We start from the raw sequence: 23127 nt of genomic DNA, 5'->3' as shown, positions 1-23127 counted from the left end.
TAGCCAACAAGTAAAGTAAGCAAATATAACTAGCACTATGACTATAATAACTTTTCCTAGTATGTAATCATCCATTAGTTTTGAAAATATTCACGCTCAAATTTTTCAAAATCTTCATCGGTAAATACAGTACTTTCTTCTTTTTTAGAATTCGATACTTCAGATGAAAAATCAGCAAAACGCTGCTTGATCTAAAATCCATACAACAAATAAATCATTACAAAAATTAACTATACATTTTATGTGGACAAATTAAAAATATATCAATAAGGATAAGGATTTAGTTAATGGTCTAATACGTAACCTACTGATAAAATTGAAAAGAACTATGAGTTTTTTTTTTTCATTAGTTATTGTCATTATGGACATTGTATACTATTTTAATTCATTACAACAGAGTATAACTTACAATTAACATTATACCCTTAACGACCTCAGTATGGGAAAATGTAAATTGGACTCGCAATTACTTTTTTTGTTATGAACTGCCCAGAAATTTTAGTTAATAAAATAGGTCGATTGTAAACTCAGTCAGGAAATTTAAGATGAAAGGTTAGTTGTAAACTCAGGAAGGATGATAATGTTGACTTAAAATAAAGAAATAATGGTTTAAATACCTCAAACATATGTCTTAAAAATAGATTTTACTTACATTATTACACTTCAACTTAAATTATATTTTTACACTTACAATTTTACAAATAATTTACGTTCTGAATACTCAAATGAAATTCAACACTGAAACATTTTAACTTTAATTTTACATTTATATGATGAATTTCATACTATAAATAATAATATGAAAATAAAAATAAAACAAATTATTATTTAATGATAATGAGTAACGCCTCCTTGTGTTGGCTTCTGGGTAATGCTAATTAGTTCTCAAAAATATTTAAAGAAAACTATTAATTGGATAAAAGAAGAACATAATATTTTTATTCAGGCTGAGTTTACACGTTAACCATTTTTACCTTAAAAAAACATGAACCAAGCTTACAATAAACCTTTCAAACAACTTTTTTCCTCGGGCTGAGTTTATAATTGCCCCTTAGTACAATTTCAGTTTTATTTGTAATTTGTGAGCATGTAAATTAACTTAGCAAGTTCTATTAAGTGAATTGTTATACTTTTTTTGTTCAAAACTATTATATAACATCTAATATTGGCCACTTGTACAATCATATTTTTAGATAATAATAACTTTTATACATAAAAATCGTAAAAACCATTGTAATAGTCATATTTTACTGTGTGAAATAATGGTTAATTTAGATTCACTAAATCAAGTTAAAATTGAACTGGCTGGATTAAAATCACCATAGTAGATTGATATAGCAACATACCAATATTGTATCTCAAAAAAATAATTAGTCACTGGTCAGTTATATTATCTAAATAGATGAATTCCTTTTTCAAGATAAAAGGAAGTAAAACTATAGACTATTACAGTGTGAGAACCACCACTTAAAAGAAATTAAATAATTCCAATCGCAAAAATGGAACCGTACAACAACAAAATTATATGAACCATATGCAAAGAACCCAAATGTATTTGGAATTCATGGTCAAACCTAGAATATATTATTTTTTAAACAGGACTGAGAAACTTATACCAATTATTAAAAATTGGAAGTTTAATTAATAGTGATTAATATAAAGTAAATTTAATATTAAATTTTCATGGAAATATTCATTTAACTAAACCATTCAGAATTTTTTATTGACTTAGAATCAATCAATAAATTCAAGTAGGTAATTTTGAAAATTTTAAAATTTAAAACATTATTAAGTAGAAAATGGGAAGTCTCCTTTATAAAACACAACTCAAAGAGTGATGGAAATTATACTTAAATTTAAAAACTTAAACGATTCTTTGACTAACATGAAAGACATTCACAACAATTGACAAAAATTAATTTCATTTATGACATTGAGGAGTTGAATAAAAAACATTTTAGAAATTAATTTGTACATTAAAACTATGATGTATACAGTATAGTAGATCATAAGTTAAGAGTATATGCCACATTGCCAAGTATAAGACCATGAATCAGAGTGTAGGCGATGTATAGGATAGTTTCCGTTTAACTTAGGTAAAAAGCATTTACAAAAATTTCCAATGCAAATATACATACCAAGTTAGATGCAATGTTATTTACACAACTAGTCTTATCTAATTTGTGTAATCTTTCTAAATTTAACTGCACCAAATTCAATTCTTTTTCATTTTTAATTTGTTCTTTTATTTTAAGTACAGATTTTCCAGCATCAGATTTCATAAAATTTGGTACTTTAAATACACTCTTAGTTCGCTGTGATTTACTTTTAGACTTATTTATGCGACTAGAAGATTTATTGGCTGTAAAATCATTTATTTTATTAGTTTTTTTAATATAAAATAATAAAAATTATAAGAATTACCAATTTTTTTTTGTGTTGATTTTTGATTAGAAGGTGATTGTTCTTCGAATAACTGTAGTGCTTTTTTTAAAGTAGAATAAGACATATTCACTTCGGAAGTGTTTCAGTATTTGAGCATATCAACTAATTAAAAACACGAAAGTAATAAGTAATTCACTGATAAATTAGTTTAAAAAATATCAGTTATTTTAAAATATGATAAAATATTAAATAATAGATACGTACGAGAATGTTTCTATTTCAATACAAAAAAATCGAAACTGAATGAACATGAATAAACTGAGAATTCAGTCAGATATTTTTTAATCTTAGAATGACTTGAGATTAAATTAAGTTAAAACATCAGTTAACATATTATTACTCACGAATTAATAAGTATTTATGTAGGTAGCATTTACAGTATTTACTATTTACAGCAAGACTACCAGACTATCATCATGTGTCGGGAAATCGCCAAGAGGCAAGAACCACATGTAAGTTAGATAAAGAAGTTGACAATTTTTAAATTGTTAGGTTAAGAGGACGTGATACCCGCATGTGTTGTCTCTGTCTTATACACGCGTAACATAGTTAAAAAGTGTTTTGCGCGGGACAACATTACTCCTTCGATATTTATATCAAAATTACCAAAATTTTAAATTGCACTGAGAAGAACTTTAGTACTTTACCTGTGATATAGCGTTTTTAATTTTTTGATTGTAGTAACTAATAATTGTTAGTAATTAAATGAAAAAACCTAGAGTTCTCAAACCTATAACTTTTTAATGTGATACCACCATAGATATATACAACAACGTTGTTGTATATTATATCTATGGATAGGTACCACAGAACACGGCTATAGATGCTATTGTGTATCATAATTAATTCAAAATGTATACAATAATACAATATAATTATCAAATATCTGAAGTATCAGTGGTCTTCAACGACTTCAACCGATGGGTCGCGATAAGTCTTCTTTTTAAAATAAAAATTAAATTTATAGAAGGTAAAAAAATAATAACAAAGCTTACGTGGGTTGCGAAAAATATAGGCCTAAAAAAGTGGGTTGTGAGTCCAAAAAGGTTGAAGACCACTGCAGTATATTATATAAATATATTATACCTATATCATAGAGTAGTTGGTTAGACCTAACCTAACCTACTCTATGACCTATATCCACCTCGATTATAAGATTGTATATTATGGTTAAAGGTAGCATCTCCCAAACGACCTAAACTTTTTTCCGCGATTAGATTACGAAAGACAACACCAAAAAAAGTTTTACAAATTTTAAATTATTTATCATGAACCGTAGATCGCAGTGGCGCGGTGCTCATAGAAAGTATTCCCGGTATTCAATTTAAGAACCGTTGGTCTAAGCCCGTGTGGATAAAATTTAAATTCTTAACTAAACGAAAAATGTGAGTGAAATACGTCAAATGTATTTTTACTAATACCATTTTTAACTATGTTAAAATATAAAATGGGTAAATAAATAATAGGTAAATCTCAAATATTGTATAATATAGTACTATAGTAATTTATAGACCTAAACCACAAAGCTATTTTATTTAATTGAATTTAACTTGAATATGGAGAGCCAAATTTAAAAATGTTTTATCGTGAATTTTACTATACTCATTAAATAAATATAAATTATATTATATTATATTGATTAAATAATTAAATAATAATTAATATAATAAATGCAATTATTGTATGTGCGCACTTAACACAACATTAATGTGATAATTTCTAGACATATATTTTTTATGTTAAAAATACAATTTTAAATTCTTTAAAATAAAATGATATAAGTATAATTATGTACCTATAAAAAAGAAAACACAATACCCAAAAATTAAAAAAAAATTTTGGTTTAATAAATAAAAATTATGTACTTATAAGTTATAATCTACATATAAACATAGGCATATAGTAATGTATAATTAATAAATAAGCAATTATGTAATAATTTTAACTAAAAAAAAAAAATATAAATAAATTTTCCTGTTTCCCATAGTCCATAAGTATTCTATACTCTATAGCTATAGTACCTAGGTAAATATTTTGTGCACAATGTTTTTGTTAAATTAATAAATCAATATAATTTACAAAAAATAGACAACAACTGTTTGTTGTATTGTAATATGGTATAATATTATATAATCATATTAATACATTATATTCAATATTAAATACACTACACAAAACGCACAAAACAATTACATGGATACATATTATTATAGTAGTTAAATTTATTAGTCAATATAGTTATTACTTATTAGTTATTAGTGTTATTACTATCATATTTAGTGTATTCAATAGACAATATTGTACATATATACTAAATAGTGAATTATATTTAAGTAGTGCACATTATGACTCTTATTGTGTAATTTTCAAGATTAATATTATTTGACCCTTTACGATTTAATTTTAACGTCGATGTTGCATCAATATTATTAAAGCATATAATTAATAAATTATAAATATTTAACGGTTAAAAATTTAAAATGTATTTACATCATTTATTTCTATTTTATAGCTTTTAGATAATTATTTTCACAGTAAATATGATTATTCTACAAAGTCCTAACTCTATTAAATATTTCGATTCTAAAATATTCGGTCATTCGGTGTCACGGTCTTATCTACATATATTGTAGCATTGATTTTAAATACTTACTATTTATAATCAATGTTATAGTAGCCAATATATGTATCTACTATAATATATTATATTATACAGAGTGTTTCATCGAGTTTAGTGGTAAATTTCGCAACGACTTAACAATAGTCTAAAATTTCTACACACAGAATAACTAGTAAGTAAATAAGTAATAAACATATTGATATATTGTCATATATTGATATGGCAGATCCGGTGTGGTGGTTTCAACGAATTTCTTATTCAACGTGCAGGAAAATTATTAATTAGTATATCATTGTCTATACTATATATTGACCACCGTCAATCAGTGAATACCATTTTTCTCCCCAAAAGATATAAACATTAGGTAAATGATGAATGATAGTCGTTTTTCAAGATAAGTAAGGCAAGTTCATACGACCATTTAATAGGGGTGCCAATTTTATTTTATTTTTTGTCAGGCCATTGCTTCAAAATTTTTAATCACAGTGTTATAAATACAAATATGTTAATAATATTCTTATGTTTTATAATTTTTAATAGGTAAATATTTATCAATAAAAACAGGAAATTGTATGTCAACTTTAATGATTTGAAAACAACAGTGGCGTAGCCAGGATTTTTTTTCGGGGGGGGGCTGATCAATTTTTTACACAGCGGTAGTTTAGTAATATACAATAAATTATTTATTTAAAAAAAACAATAAAAATAGTAATCAATTTTCTTAAATTTTCGGGGGGGGGGGCTGAGGGGGCTGCTCCCCCCCTGGCTCCAATTATATGTATTGTAAACAATACAATAATACCTAGTGAAAATTCTTAAAATAAATAGGATAAATTATACATATTTTTTTTCTATTGACCCAATTTTTAAATTATATTATAAACATATCATTAATCATCAAATATATGTTCTAAAAATGGTAAAATTGAAAAATATGCTCTTAAAACTATAAAATATAGGTATTGGATTTATAAAATTAAAGAGCAACTCCACATTTTCTCTTTTTTTTTTTTTCATTTTTGACATTCATGATGACAAAATTAAAAAACTATGAAATAGGTAGTCAATAACTAAAATTTAAATAACAACACTTAACGTAAATTATATTAACATTTGAAAACTTCAATCAGAATCAATAATAAGCTCATATTTATTAGCTATTTTAAAACGTATTTTCTGGTAATCAGTCTAAATACCTAAATGTATGCATACCTAATTGCATCATACCCGTATACGCTGATACGTACCTACCTATTATATATTTATACAATATATCTACTAAAACTAAAAATCCACAATATTTTTTTTATACTGCATATAAACCTATCAACGAAAAAAATAATACCTGGAAAGTTGGAAGTGTTGATCAAAGATCATGCATAGACGCATGTTAATTGCTAAATCTAATAAAAATCTACAAATAATAATATATTATTATACCTACGTATTATATATTACTCAAAACAATTAATAATATATTTTAATTGCTCTGCATAGGGCCATAGCCCATAGGCCTTCGCATGTGCACCATCGGTGCATTGTAAATTTTAATCTAGGCCAATAAGACACAGAAAAAAATAGGGGAGTCAAGGTATACCCTGCTCCCCCCTCAAATTACACCCCGGACCTATATGAATAGTAGTTACTAGTTATGGTGTTGAGAAGATACAGAACGGCGGCCCACTTACAAAACATGGTCTTCGTTTTGGGATTATTTATTATTATTATTATTTTTTACTCTATAGCTTTCTTGTATTAACAGATTTCATACAAATTTCAAACCCCTATTATATCCCTTTAGAGATTGAATTTCAAAACTTTCTTAGGTGATCACCAATGTCTTGTTATTATATATACATGTATGACATCTATATGCAAAAATTCGTTCGAACCGTCCAGTGGTTTGAGTTGTGCCTTGATATAGTATTGTTCTATAGACTATTTAGAAAATTAGTCTTTTAGCAAGATGACTACATAGCTATGATCTTTGCAATGGGCCCCGTTTACAAACTACTTATTATTTTCTGAACTGTTCGAACTTTTTCGGCTGTTTTTACTCTTATTGTAGAATACAGATAAGTCTTTTAAAAAACTACATTTATCATAGTAGTTTTACTGTAATTTATTACTTGTACAAAAATAAAAACAATAAAGATTTATAGTACCTATGTAAACTTTTTAAAGTATTTATTAATTTACTTGATTTAATTAGTGAAATTGTATATTATTACTACACTGTCTACACTGCTTTTGACTATTGCACAAATTTATATTTACTTATATTATAATTGGAAAAATATTAATCACAATTCTAGCTATTTTAAAGTAAAAAAATAATAATAATGTACTGTGTAGCTCAAAATTTCAAGAAAAAATAACAGATAACAATTTTATTAGTAAATAGGTATTAATTAATTAATTAATTTTATTATTTTCATCATAAACTATAATAAAATTACTATAATATACTAATTAATTAATATTTAAAAATGTTATAATATTAATTATATTTTAAAAAAAAAGCCTAAATGCTGTTATAGTCTATCTGCAATAAACCTGAAAAATGGCCGGCCGCTTGAAAAATAAAAAGTAGGTTATACCAACCTACCCGGTACCAACCCCGTCACACTTATGGAAGAACCTAGGTAAATAACTACTGTGAAAATCTCCTGAAGAAAAATCCTGGTTACGCCACTGATATACTTATATTTATAATCACTAGTGTAAGCTGATGATACAAATATAGTTCATAATACCAAACTTTATTATCTATAGTATTCTATACTTATTGGCAGCAGAAAAGTAAGTGTTAGTCAGGTATAGGTATATTCACATAATAAATAATACTATATACAGTACGGTCAGTATGGAAGTATGTATATATTTATAACTTATTAGTTATTACTTATTAATTACCTAATAACATTTATATATTTATTTGAGAGTCTGAAAATTCAAATATAATTTATCGAAGCATGAATTATTATTTTTTTGTTCTGTTGTTCTGTAGACTGTAGTGGTTAGTATAAGGTCATAGTGTCATACGTTGATTCTATTAAACGCAATATGCTAATAATTACTAATAATAAGTACATATTATTATAACGAATGCTTATATAAGCCGTGAACTAATATTATGAATGTACCAATGTACATAAACATTAATACATAATTATTATAGTATGGCCGTATGGGTAACACAAAGTTGAAAATATCACGCACATATATTGAACGAGTTGTAAATTAAGTAACTAGAGTTAGTCGAATATTTCATCAAATATATATATATTATATTGATTTTCATTATACAATTAAATTTTTAAATTGTTTAAATTATTTTAGAATTTTTTATAAGCATGAGAAATTTAAATGTTTTTAAGTTTATTTTTTTATCAATATTAATTAAAAAATTTTGAAAATTGAATACAAAATCCTCACATAAGAACAAATAGAGGCGATTAATGGAGTATGGCCATGCGTTGCTCTTAACAATTTTAACAAGTCTTCTCAAAATATACACGAAAAATATAAATTCTTATAAGTACAAATTTTATACACAATATTTTCCTTTAACAGGGATTTTTATAATCTGTTTATAAAAAAAACTATGGGTTTGAAGACCTTGAGAAATTTATTTGGGCTGCTATCTCCATAAGTAGTTCATATTAAAACCATATAATATCTAAATAATATATAAAGACAATTGTTTTTTACAAACATTGAAAGTTCCAATAATTTAAAAGAAATTACATATTTTAAAAATAAATAACGATATCTGTGGTAATTATTTTGTTATCGTTTAAAAATAAACTTGTGGGAAATTTTTATATACATACTCGTATTTTAAATTATTATGAATTTAACTATAGGTACGCAATAAGATTTATCATTTATTTTAAAATATTATTTAATTATAATTTATAAGTACTAGCCACTAGGTATGAAATATGAATCTATTTTTACTGTTTTACGGTATTTGTAAAAAGATTATTTTGAGTTGTATAAGTTAATATAATATACTATAAAATATATTATTATAATAATTATTAATTAAATACTAATTATCGTAATAAATGCAATAATTTTGGAAAAAATTATATCAACTTATTATAATACTAAAACTTAAAAGTAAAATAAATGATTTTAATAGCTATATCAAAACAAAAAAAAAAACATTATTTGGTGATATAGGCTGATTCTGATAGACCGTTTCCGCTCAGAAAATCGTTTCTTTTATACAATAATATACATAATAATTATATATATTTTTATTATATTATTACATACTTATATAATTCAAATTCAACAGATCTACAATAGTAACCAACTTGACACCTAATATGTATAGCACAGTGTCAGTGGTACTCACATAACTACTTTTTTTTATTAATATATTATAATATATAATTTAAAAAAATTATTAAATATAAAATATCCAAATAACTATCTGGAATAGTGTAATCTAAATTTTAAATGTGAGGTAGGTACTATAGGTACCTGGTACATACAGTATATTGAATATTGATATTACACATAGACTAATAATATATTGTACCAATTGTTCATAATTTGTAAATTAAATATTATCCTGTATTCATAGTTCATAGGTAATGTTTTCAAACTTAATTATAAATTATTGTGTTATAGATTGTAAATAAAAATATAGAAAAATAGAAATAGACTAATTTATGTTTATTATATATGTTAACTAGGTAAGTATTATGTATATAATTTAAATACCTACACTTTTGTGGTGTGGCTTGCCTGGTGTGGAGGCCAGGGGCAAAGCTCCCCATGATATATTACATACTATATTATTGAGTTTAATATAAAGTGTGTTAGTGTGTATTGTGTAGTACAAAAATGTATAATTTAGCTTCTGAATTATAGTCGTTATACAACACATAACATGTGTTACACATAATCCTAAGTATGTATCTATATATTAAATATTAATAATTATAGTATTATAGTATTATTTGGTAAAAGTTAAAAACTTATGGATTCGTGATATTATAAAGTACAAGTACCTACCGACTACCGCTTATGCTATGCATGAATGTATTTAAGATAAAAATATACATACTTAAACTTAACAGCCAAGTGCCAACAGGAAACACTCAAGTTGAGTTTTAAACTAATTTCAATAATATTTTTTCGTTCAGGTTATAATATTGGGTATGTCGTATGTGATAATATGTGAAACTCAGATCATAACTCAGTACGTACCCATAAGTCATAAGTAATTAGGTATATTATAATATAACAGTTATGGTAGGTATACTACGCATTAACACACACTTTAAACAGTTGTTATGCTCTTAAACTTTTTAATCTTTTAACGCATGCGTATTGGTAATTGGTATTATAAATTTATAGGTAACTATTGTTTGTGAGCAGGAATAAATTCAATACAACAAAACTATATAAGTACCTATAATAATGTTATGCATTAGATGCGTAATAAGTAGGTACCTATGTTATAGTAAATAGTAGGTAGTACAATAATATTTTTATGTTTATAAAACAAATAATTATTAAACGAAAACTGCATTATTTTATGGTTATCGGAATTCGTTAATAAGTTACAAAATATTATGTAGGTATATTTTACAGAAAAAATTTAAAACTAAAATAATAAACTATTTATTTAACAGTGTCCGACGTGTTAAAAATATAATACTTACCTAATATATAATTGTTAGTTAGTTACCTTACTTAAAAACGAATAATACTATCTAAAAAGTAGGTAGTACTGGTGTACTTTAACAATAAAATATTTGTATGTTTGTGTTTGATATTCCCCTCCCTATGGCCTTAGAATTATGTTAATTCAGTGTTTTCTATAACCATGTAATTAATTTAATAATTTAATCATTGTACTTTTAAAAATCACTACATAATACATGTAATATAGTTATTAAGTTACCTATTTGAAACATATATGTATATATATATTATTATTTATTATTATATACTTATATATATCATAATTTATAGCATTGATAAAAATAGATCTCAGACCCGTAGCCACGGGAGTAAAAGGGGAGCATTGCCCTCCCCATAAGAGTAATAAATATGTATATGTAGTGGTATAATGGTTGAGTAGTAAGTAGGTACAAGATATACATTTTATTACTTGATAATTTCATTGGCTGTAGAAGCACTTTTTAGAGTAAGAAGTTATTTTTAGCAGTATATTGTAGCATTAATCTTGTATTTTCTAATGTCCCCAAGAGCGGACTTGCCCACTGGTTTACTGTTCTGTAGAACATTAGGTCCTCGTATTACGGGGCCCTTTATCAATAAACCCCAAGAGATAATAATTAATAATTATTATTAGATTACACATCTAAAACCCTCAACTCACAACTGTAATTTCTAAATTGATACTTCATGATAAATGATAATATATTGTACAATTGGACATAGGTATGATGTTTTTACAGTTGGTATTATAAATAATATAAATTTAGATTAAACATTATCAAATTATTAATAGGTATTATATATTGTATTGATTTTGATTTATCCCTATGAAGTCACAACATTATACTGGAATCAATAAAGACTGCCTGTTTAATTTTTTATTGTATTTTTTTTTTAATATTAATTGATTAATACTTAATAGTAAATACCTAGCTAATAGTTATTCAAATTATTGACATGCATATTAATATAAAATGTAGGTAATTAAAAAAAATATAAAAGTGAATTTGAAAAAATAAAATAAAATAATAAGAAATTACTAAAGGAATAATGCACGAAAAATATTCATGATATTAGCAAGTTATTTGCTTAATAAATATGTATATGCAAATAATACAATTTATTACAAATTACAATACAATAGAATATACCTAACCATAATCAAATAGTAAAATATTGGGATGTTGAACAAAAAATTTTGGGTATTAGTAGAATTTCATATACCTAAATCATAATGAATGCTAATCTACAGAATATGGATTAGGATTATTTATAATTTTATAAATTATAATTGCCCAATAATGTTATTATAATAAATTATTAACTATTACAGTATTACCTAATTAAACAAATGTTATTTTACTTTTTAACTTTAAAAAAATATTCTATGTGTACAGATATATAGATTACCTAGTGTTAAGAACTTAAGAATATACATTTATTTAAGTAATTACCTACTTCCCATGTCTGTGTTTGACAAAAAATAGTAATTGACTCACTTGAATGGGGTCCTTTAAAATTCTAGGATAGTAAGCCTTTACAGACCCAGTCCGCCCCTGAATGCCCCCCCTAAAAATTGGTTTGCCCCAGTTGATGATTTTATCTGGCTACTGCCCTAGTAGCTGTCCTAGACCATTAAAAATAAATAGTTTCTTGAAAATGTTACATTCAAGGAATAATAGTTTATACCAGAGGAGTATTTGGGGGGGGGAGGTGATATATTAGTGATATGGGTGTCAGAACATCTCCCATCGGTCGTGTATGTGTTATGATGTAATGTTGTTTTAGCATTACTGTTTTACATTGTATATTTGTATTATTTATTTTATGTGCTTTAGAATAAAAAAGTTTTATGTTTAACTTACACATAGGTACCTACTTATTATAATAATTTATATCAATGTATGGTTTTTGTATTACGGAGGGTATATAGAGGCAGAGCCTCCACTTATCATAACTCTATTAAATGTTAAAACACCCTCATAAAATAAATCCTGGATACGCCACTGGTTCTATACTTAGTAGTCTATAGTCTATACTATAGATTTTATAGGCGTAGATAATATCCTAGCTACTCCATAACCAATATGTTTATTTTGAATCAATTTAAAAACAATTTCTATGTATTATATAGGCATTTATCTCATAATATATAAAGTAGGTATGGACATATTTCTAGGCCACTGCAGCAGTCAGTTTAATATTTGTTTGTAATATGTTTAATTTACATATATACCTATTTATATTACAGCACTGAATTTCTGTATATAGCTATAGTGACGCACCCAAGGGGGGCTTTGGGGCTTAAGCTCCCCCCAAAAAATATTTTTTCATTAAATTACACATTATTTTAAGAAATTTAGTATAAAAATGATAAATGTTAATGTTTTATTTTCAAATTTTATTATAAATGCGTAATAAGTATTATGACATCAATGAACTATGATCATAATGTAGTGAGAAAATATCATACGGTTAGTTTATTCTCATTCGTTCAATGGTCAATACTTATAACAAAATATCAAAATGATGTTCTTTTTCTATGTTTTTTACCAACGATAATATCGTAAACTATTGTAAACTCATCTATACATTTCTGATTGTAATATTATAGGTTGGTGCGATATGGCTACACTGTTTTAGCCCCAATGGTCAATGATTTCTGATCTCATCCTCCCGAAAAAAAAAAAGTCTTATAATTACTTAATGTGTAGTCTTTTTTTTTTAAGCCCTTCTGCTTTAATTTTTCGTTTAAAATTAACATTTTTATACAAATTGATAATAATTTTTGTTAGTTGTGATTTATTGTTTGTTTAGTAAAATCAGTGGAAAACGGCTATTGACCGAAATATCAGCAATGTTTATATATGATTTATGAAAAATGGCCGATGATCAAATCTCAGATGAAGCTCCGCTATTATGCAATGAATCTATTCAGAGGCACGACGATATTAATAAAAAATTTAACTCTAAAAATGCCAAAAAAATAGCGTTATGCTTTGTGTTTTGGTTTATTGTTGTCCATTCTTGTATTCATTTGTTTTATGGTAAGTACACAATATCAGGCCTAAGTATACAAAATTTGTCACTAATCATTCTATTTCTAAGTATTTATATTAAAATCTCATTTATTTTTGTAGCAAGAGATTCTTGCAAATGGCTTCTATCCGATGGACGATACAAAGGTGACATGGGCTGGCAACCATATGGTTGCATGATGCATGAATATAGTGAATTGTAAGTTTAATTTTGGTTCAGTCTATTACTTAACGTATGGTTTTTTTACTGCAATTAGGCTGCAGTTATGGCTATTTATAACTACATAGCTGTGATATATACCTCATAATATACCCATAGCAGATATCGCTAATATTGCACGAATATGTGTATTAATTAGAACATTTGTGATGTGATCATCTGATGAAAATATTTTTGTTTTAAGAATTAAATGGAATTAAATTATTTTATTAGATTTAAATATAAATGGATATAAATCAATCTCAATTACTCGGTTATTAATGCATTTATATTATGTATTTGTGGTTGTTACTATCTTCCGATAGAATTAAGGAATAAAATAATTTTGACTGATAGCAATTGAATATCACCACCTATTCTACTATCTTTTAGCTTAAATGTTTAATGTTCTATTGTTACTTTATTTAATCAGAATCAGTTAATTATTATTATTATTATTTTTTTTTTTTGAAGAAAAATGTATATAATTAAGAAATTTAATTTTATTAATTCCAAACATTTTTGTATTAGATAATAATTAAAAATATTTAATTATTAATCATTATCTTAAAATTATTTTATATATTATCATCATTTAGGTCAAACTATATTAGAATACCTATTCTTTTGCCAGGACCTTTTTATTAAGTTGTACTGTAGTTGATTTTATTTAACACTATTTTTGATTAAATTGACAATATGACCACAAAGGCTATGCATTTTATTTATAAATATCTTGGAAAAATTTAAATCATTGCTTGATATATTAAAATAATTAAACTTAAAAAATGATTCAGTTGAGTTATTAATTTTAAATCTAAAGAACAATATTATGTGTTAACATCATGAAATGCAAGTAGATTAAAATCTTAACAATTTTATACTTTTATGATTTCAATAAATAAGACTCCTCTAAATAATACATTATATTAGTGTTATGTAAATAAAAGAACCTCACTGCATCTAAATCCCAAATTTGAAATTGAACACTAATAATAGAATCATTAAATTCACAAAATAATAATAAATTATAAACTCAAAGTTTACCTGTAGAATTTTTTCTTAATAAACTAACTTGTATTTTTTACTCATAATAATAAAACATTTTTATTAAAATATTGATTTCAGAGATTGTAGCCGTTGCTTAAAATATTTAGCATTTAGAGGAAGTCATAACCAATTTAATTTTATTGGTGATTCTAGAATACTAGATATATATAATGCATTAATTCATACAATAGAACCAAAAGCACAGATGGTTAAAAGTTCAAAATTTACACCTTCTCATTACTCTGACTTTGAACATCCATTCCATGATAGTCGTCTAAAATTAGATATAAATTTTTTTGGGAGTCCATATGTAGAACCAATGATCAAATATTTTAAAAAATTGAAAGCAAGTAAATTGAACATATATTTAAATATTTTTACCATATATTCGACCTAAATAAAATTAAAATTTACAGTGATATATGATATAGGATGTAAATGATAAACCTCGAGTAATTGTAGCAGGAAGTGCTATTTGGCCAATCATTCAATCAAATGGATCCTTAAACGGAATTCAAGATTATATTGCTAATTTAACTCAACTAATTAAGGTATGGTAGTATTAAGCTTGATTTATATAGTCTAATATTAATTTCAATGTATTTAATTTTAGCCAATTAATGATATTTCATCAAAATCAATTGTTTTATGGGTTTTGCAAGAACCAGTTGAAGAAAGTAAACTTGATAATTCAATGTCCATGGTTACTAACAATTTAATTGATCTGTATAATGAAGCTGCAATGGATGTAAGTAAATAAATTGTTTATAGTTGAAAAATGTATTTACAATGAAAATCTATTATAATGGATCTCATGAAATTAAGTATATGATCAGCAATTAATATTAATATAATTTGAGTTGAGATTTCAATGCTTTTACCATATTTTTCAAGTGTTGACCATGGTTAATGGTGTTGAAAATAATATTCTGGTGTTATGCTAATAGCAATATAGTATACCAAACTATTAAAACAATAAATATAATTTCCCAATATAGTTTACTTTTATGTACAAGTATAATTTTAAAACATCTGTTAAAAGTTTTAATCGAGTAAAAATATAAATTATTAATAAAAATAAATAATATTTTATTGTATTTATATTATTGTTTATACAATAGTTTATACTAGAGAGCCTATATAGCTCTTTAGAACATACCATACCAACTACATAATGTTCTGTTTGATGTGTAAAATATAAATATGTTTTCGATTTTCATAAATTTTCATTATAAATAATTTCTATTGTTATTAAAGAAGTATTAAACACAATTAAAATTTAATATTTTAATTAAATTTAAATTGTATTAGTATTTAATAAATTATAACTTTTTATTAATGTTAAGGTTTTAAGCAAAAGTTCAGCTGAAATGTGGTGGAGTTCAAGACTTGTGTCCCAGGGTGAAATGAATGATAGTCCAGATGGTCTACATTCTAGTAATGCATCTTTAAGATTAAGAGCACAAATATTATTAAACTTATATTGTAATGATCACATGAATTTCAATGATGGTACCTGTTGCTCAAGTACTGAACCATATACCTCATTACAAAGTTATATGTTGATTTTTTTTATTATTTGGTAAGTGAATTAAATATGTAAACATTTTTATATTTTTACTAATTTTGGGATATTTTGTGTTTAGTATTTTTGTTGGAATTTTAATGGCAGTTAGATATCGACGAAATAGGTTATCTAAAAATGAACCATGTTATGTGGTAATGATTTCTCTTGCAAAATTGGGTCTTATTATGATTTATTTTTACTTATGCGACAGGTAAATTAACGATTATTTTACTATTTATTTAGAGTATACTTTAATGAATAAATTACTTTATTTTCAGAACTAATTTTTTTATGAAAGAAAACAAATATTATTCTGATGCCAGTTTTTGGTTGCCTGTTGGTTATGTATTTGTTCTTGGCTTATTTTTTACTGAAGAAAGTAGATACACGAGAGTACTTCATCGAGATCAAACTGATGAATGGAAAGGTATTTATTTTAATTTTTTTAAATTAAATCATGTTTCAAAAATTGTGAAATATGTATGTAATTAAATAACAGAAAATGAAAATATTTCAGATAACATAATTTTCTCATAATAATCTGTTAAATATTTGTATTAACTCATATAATACCTTTGATATTTTATTATAAATATTCGTTTATAGTTTTAAACTATAATATTTTATCTATTCAATTTATAATAACATAATTTTTTAAATTAGTAAAACTTTTTTATTTATAGGTTGGATGCAATTAATAATTTTGATATACAATTTAACTGGAGCAAGTATAAAAACATCTATTGCCAATAATGTTCAAATACTGATATCTGCATATCTCTTTCTCACTGGCTATGGTCATTTTTATTATATGTGGCATAGAAGTGATGCTGGGCTTACTCGTTACTTTCAGGTAATTTATATTAAATTTGTTCATTATAATTACAAAATTCTTATTCGTCAAATAGATTTTCCCATTACATTCCTTTATCATTCTCTGGTCTTGTGTGAATTTTATACTACTGGACGGAGAACTGATAAAGGTGAGTGATGTGGAACAAATCTTTTAATTGTGTTAATAAGAAATAATTGTAAAAACATTTAGTATTAATGGATTTGGTTTATTTTATTTATAAATATATGTTTTTAAACATATTTTGGTATGGTTAGAATTGTAGCATTCATTTTGTGGAAGTTTTAATAAAAATAGTAATAATAATAGTGAGTGAATAAAATAATTAACTATTATAGTTACTTAATAAATTTATTTATATTTAAACAAAATCTGAGAAAGTCACTGCTATATTGTGGGTTTCGAGTGTAAACTGCTTTGAGACTTGAGTAGGTAATAAATTTAATGATAATTTATTGCATATAAAATACTATTCTGAGTGAAGATAGTATGTCGGACTCCTTCTAAGGATATTTTATGTATTTTTATTTGTAATTTTAACATTATAAAATACTCTAATAAATCGTGTTATTAATTATTAATTCAAAATATATTATACATTATTTTAATAGATTATTAAGAGGACATTGTCTCGCATGTGTTGTCTCCGTTTTGGACACGTGCGACATAAAAAATGTTCATTCCCTAGTTTCAAAAGTATGCTATTAGTTTTGATATTAGAGTTATTTGATCTATTTTATAATTTAAAAGTAAGATTATTATCTAGACTGTCTAGAGCCTCACATTGCCTTTTATTGATATTATTATTTTTTAAGTAAGTTATGATCATTTTAAAATATATAGTTTCGTAAAGGTCATAACTTTATTAAAAATAATATCAATAAAATGCTACATGGGGCCCTAGATAATAATATTACCTTTAAATTTTATAATAAATCAATTCAATCTAATATAATAACTAACAGTATACTTTCGTAACTGGTGAACGAAAATTTGCTATATCGTATGTGTGTAAGAGACAACGCAAACTAGTACGAAGTACCAGAGCGTATATATGTATTACGTATACACACACCATAACGGAAATACTATTAATTATACATTCATATATATATAGTAAATACAGTTGATAAAAGTGGTATTATATTTACTTAGATTACACAAATAACTAAGAAAATATTTTTTAAAAAAATTAAAAATTAGTTTTATTGCTATGTTATAATTATTGGAAAGACACTGTCTCAAAGTCTCCCTTGACGCACCACCCCTTTATACTACTAGCTAAAACAATCATTTTTTACTTGGAATGTGATATAATTTATATTTTTAAATTTTAATAATTAGAAAGTTGTTAGAGTAATAATTATTGGAATTTTAATATTTTTTTGAAAATCATATCAAAAATACATGTTTTGTACTCTAATGAATTGTTTCAGTAAGGCAAATATAGTAATATTATTATTATTATTTTTAATGTATATCATAAATGTTATTTAAAAAAATGTTAGGTAAATGCTATAATAAATATGAAAATTTTAATTGTAATATTTGTTTATAAGTTTAAATTGTTATAAGAAAGAAAAAAAAACATTAGAAAATTTATATATTGATAAGTTTGATTTTTTTAAATCATATTTTAAACTAAACTGAATCTTAATAATTGATTTTTTTTTATAGATCTTATTTAGATTGAACATGTTGACTGTAGTGTTGTGTGTTTGCATGAACCGGCCATATCAATTCTATTACTACATACCTTTAGTATCATTTTGGTTTACCATTCTCTATTTACTATTGATTTGTCCACCTCGTGTAACTGCAGCTTCATCTGAAATAAGACCAGCACAGTACTTATATGTAATTTTAAAAATATTAGCTCTTTTCATTTTCATCACCATTCTTTATATGTCTGAGGTATGTTCAGTTATTGTACTCATATTTCATATAATTATAAGTATGAAATATTATTTAATTTTGATTTCTAGGTCTTTTTTGATAAAATTTTTCTTACTCGTCCATGGAAAGCTTTATTTGTGACCACAGATGACGATATTCATGAATGGTGGTATCGGTGGAAACTAAATCGTTTTAGGTAACAAATATAATAAAGTTATTATAAATTATTTAAAATAATTAACAAAATTTATGTTTAGTGTTGTTAATGGTGTAATACTAAGTTTTATCATCATCTTAGCTCAACGTTATAATTTAATTGATGACAATAATCACAGTAATTTAGTATTGCCTCGATTAGCTGTATTCTCTTCATTTATTGCATTCCTTGGACTTATTGCTTCGACTGTTTATAATATTCTGTGTCAGAATAAAATGGAATGCTATGAATTATTATCTTATACTTCAGTTATTCCTGTAAGATTCAATATGTAATAATTAAAAACCATTTACTATTTGTACTAATTCAATATTATTTGTATTTCTAGATCATTAGTTACATTATATTAAGAAACGTTTCAGGCGTATTAAGAACACGTTTCTCCAGTTTATTTGCTTGGTTTGGCAGAATTTCTTTAGAGTTAATGGTTTGCCAATGTCATATATGGTTAGCAGCCGATACTCATGGAGTTCTTGTATTATTACCTGGTTATCCAGTACTCAATGGTTTGATTGTTTCGTTCATTTTCATTTGTATCTGCCATGAGGTAATTATATCCTACTAAATACTATTTTATATTTCCATTTTTTTTTTTTTTTCTAATACAAAAATAATTAAATAGTTACATGATATTACAACCAAATTGACGCCATATGCTGTGCCATCTGATCATAAAGATTTATTCCGTAATCTGATATGTTTCATCTTATTGTTGATACCGTTAGGAGCAAACGACGGTATGTTTTGAATATAATATAGTCATGAATTCACAACAAATTGTCAATTGTAAAACTATTTTTATGTTTTTAAATAACCAAAGTAGTATCATTGAATCTATATTTGTAAGATACTTTATTCTTTAGGTTTTTTTTATACTACAGTTGTTAATTTGTATAACTCATAAAAACAATTGTTAAATTATGTTGTTACTATTAGCACTATTATTTTCTCTGAATCAAATGTTTTGACATGAACAACTTATTATAATATTATCCATATTATGAAACCATTATTATATTTTTTAAATTAGTATTAAAATAATAAATATATTTTGTGATTTCTCCTTTGTTTTTGTGATTATTTACTTAGGTATCTCGATGCCAAATATATTGAACATTTTATATTTTTGTCCTATAATTTAAAATTTGCATAACACATATAAGCTTTCTGTATTACCTATTTCTTCTTTAATCATTAATTATACTTAAGTTTCATAGTTATACATTATGGAACAACTATATTGATAATAGTATTTATAATACTATATATATATTGAACTATGCCAATTCAGGATTTATGATTTAATTATTAATTTTCTGAATAAAATATTTTATTTAGACACCACTGCGTTAAATTTTAAATATTAATTATCATAATAATATATTTTTTAAATTTTAATGAAATCAACAATCACTATTTATAATATATTTATTATCATATTACATCATGCATACTTGCATACTAGACTCAAAATTTCAAAATTATTAAATTAGCTTATCATTTAAAATTAAGTATTGTAAAGGTGAAATGCTTGTAAAATAAAAAAATGACTTAGTATTTACTTACTAATTAGGTGCCAAGTGTTGATAGTGACACAAATCATTATTTTTATAGAAGGTGAACCTAGAAAGTTACCAGCGAGCATCAACCTACCTTCATAAATTATGACTAATTTTTATGAATTAATCATAATACTATATTATATTTACAATATTAATATATAAGTTTATAACTTCTACTAACTATTAAGATCCATCATATAGATATTCAGTGGTGTTGGGATTTAGAATTATTTAAAGCAATTGCTTCATGTTTGAATAAGTGGGTAGGTGGCCAGGTCCTGGTGGATGTCTAATCGTAAGACCTCAACATAAAAATATTTTACATTTAATATGTATATCGAAGAAACATGTACATATAATAAAAAATGTTCTATAATATAGTTGGTATCATTATAAATTATTTTCTTAATATTTATGTGTAGAGGTACAAATTATTTAGATGTTGATAAACTTTAAGTTTTCTTTTTAAGAATTATCAATAAAATTAATCTTGTGTTTTAAGCTGAATATTAAGGTGACAAAGGTATTGAACTTTAAAGTAAGAATATTACTTAGGATACCTTACAAGCCTTTATTGATTTTTTTAAGTATAACTGAAAAAGTTTTAGAATTTGAACACACTCAACATTTGCTTTAAAAGTGATCTATATGATATTCTTACTATTAAACTTAATAATAATATCAATAACAAGATTATAAAAAGATTAGTATTGTTAAATGTAAATTTTCTATGTTGTGTATAGGTCAGGGAGATAAACTAGAAATAGGATTCTAACATTTTCTTAGCTATGCTGTTAATGTGATTGAAATTTAAAATGTCTTTATTTTAAGATAAATATTAACATACCTATGTACTGGAATGAAAGTTGAATGAGCTTGATTTAATCATAATTTTCTCTATGTATTTTTTTTACATAAAAACTAATAACAAATAATTACTATTATTAATTAACAATTTTGTTTTTAAAATACTTAAAATTATGGTTGGTACATAAAATTGAGTTTATTGGTTATTGGTATTATTTTTAATTATTATTAGATGTAACATGTAACAGTCTAGATTTCTCATACATTGTTCAAGTCGATTAGGATTGGAAGTAAATCAAAAACAATCCTAGATGAACAAACAAGTCACAAGGTAATATATGTTTTTTTCGTTACAACAGCTTCATACTCTAATCTACGGATTATAAAGTAAACACAAATATTTCAACCTGTTTACATTTTAGTATAATATAATATAAAAATAAATAACAATTTTAAATTAATCATAAATGCAACTCAATTGTTGCGTGATTTTTATCTTTTTTTTTTACAAATTGTTTTTAACGATAACAAATATTGTAAGAAGAATTTAGAATTCCTTTATTTTTCTGATACGTAATTAAGTTTGATTCTGTTAAATTATTATTAATTGATAAATACGTTATTTTTTTAGAATTAATTTTGAAAATGTATTATTAAATTAAAAACAAATAGAAATCAAGATATTATAGAAGTGTAGTTTGTTGGAAAAAACAAAGCAAGATACCAAATAGCTATCATAATGACAGAACTGCGGGTGTTATGACGTATCCTCTGTACGTAAAAACAAATTGAATGTCGAGGGTTCTCATTAATAAATCGTTGTAAATTAGTTTATTACATAACAACTTAACGGCTATTACGAAAAACGTTACCAAATTAAAAACTTAAAAAAAAAAAATAGTATAATCGAAGGTAGTTGAGTTTGAGTAGGTCGTGCTCATATTATTAGAAAAAAATTGGTAGTACCTACCCGTGTAATTAAATATACTCTTATACCATTATCCTAAATGAAAGAAAAAATATTTACTTGCATTTTTATTCTATGATCATAACCAATAAATTTTAAATAAAATAATATTCAGTTTCATCGTTGGTTAAAAGCTAATAGGTACTTAATTTAATTATTTAAAATATTTAAATGCGTTGACAAATGAAAACTCAAAT

General features: G+C 24.6%; 2 protein-coding genes across 4 annotated transcripts; one reads left to right on the top strand and one right to left on the bottom strand.

The window, feature by feature from the left end:
• Positions 1-41: 41 nt before the first annotated feature.
• LOC114125406 (active regulator of SIRT1-like) lies at positions 42-10339 on the bottom strand. Of its 3 annotated transcripts, none has more exons than XM_027989037.2 (4): positions 10152-10339; positions 2425-2547; positions 2139-2362; positions 42-191 (listed from the first exon to the last, which is right to left on the bottom strand). In XM_027989037.2, the coding sequence occupies exons 2-4, from the start codon at positions 2507-2509 to the stop codon at positions 75-77; spliced, it is 426 nt and encodes a 141-aa protein (XP_027844838.1). In that variant the 5' UTR covers positions 2510-2547; positions 10152-10339; the 3' UTR covers positions 42-74. The 3 variants fall into 3 exon arrangements, with proteins under 3 accessions (XP_027844838.1, XP_050056809.1, XP_027844837.1); XM_050200852.1 differs by lacking the exon at positions 10152-10339 and adding an exon at positions 3093-3239; XM_027989036.2 differs by lacking the exon at positions 10152-10339 and adding an exon at positions 2650-3028.
• A 3084-nt stretch (positions 10340-13423) lies between these two features.
• On the top strand, positions 13424-20657 carry LOC114125410 (N-acetylneuraminate 9-O-acetyltransferase). Its single transcript, XM_050201019.1, has 14 exons — positions 13424-13821; positions 13915-14011; positions 15140-15407; positions 15493-15612; positions 15675-15809; positions 16408-16643; positions 16708-16839; positions 16907-17055; positions 17312-17481; positions 19159-19395; positions 19467-19573; positions 19635-19851; positions 19923-20141; positions 20217-20657. Exons 1-14 carry the CDS (start codon positions 13656-13658, stop codon positions 20340-20342), a joined length of 2379 nt encoding a protein of 792 aa, XP_050056976.1. The 5' UTR covers positions 13424-13655; the 3' UTR covers positions 20343-20657.
• Positions 20658-23127: the final 2470 nt, after the last annotated feature.

The sequence above is a fragment of the Aphis gossypii genome, chromosome 2 (assembly GCF_020184175.1).
Source record: "Aphis gossypii isolate Hap1 chromosome 2, ASM2018417v2, whole genome shotgun sequence".
Classification (NCBI taxonomy): Eukaryota; Metazoa; Arthropoda; class Insecta; order Hemiptera; family Aphididae; genus Aphis; species Aphis gossypii.
Note: the sequence above shows the minus strand (reverse complement) of the source record. Positions and strands in the feature narration are given on the sequence as shown.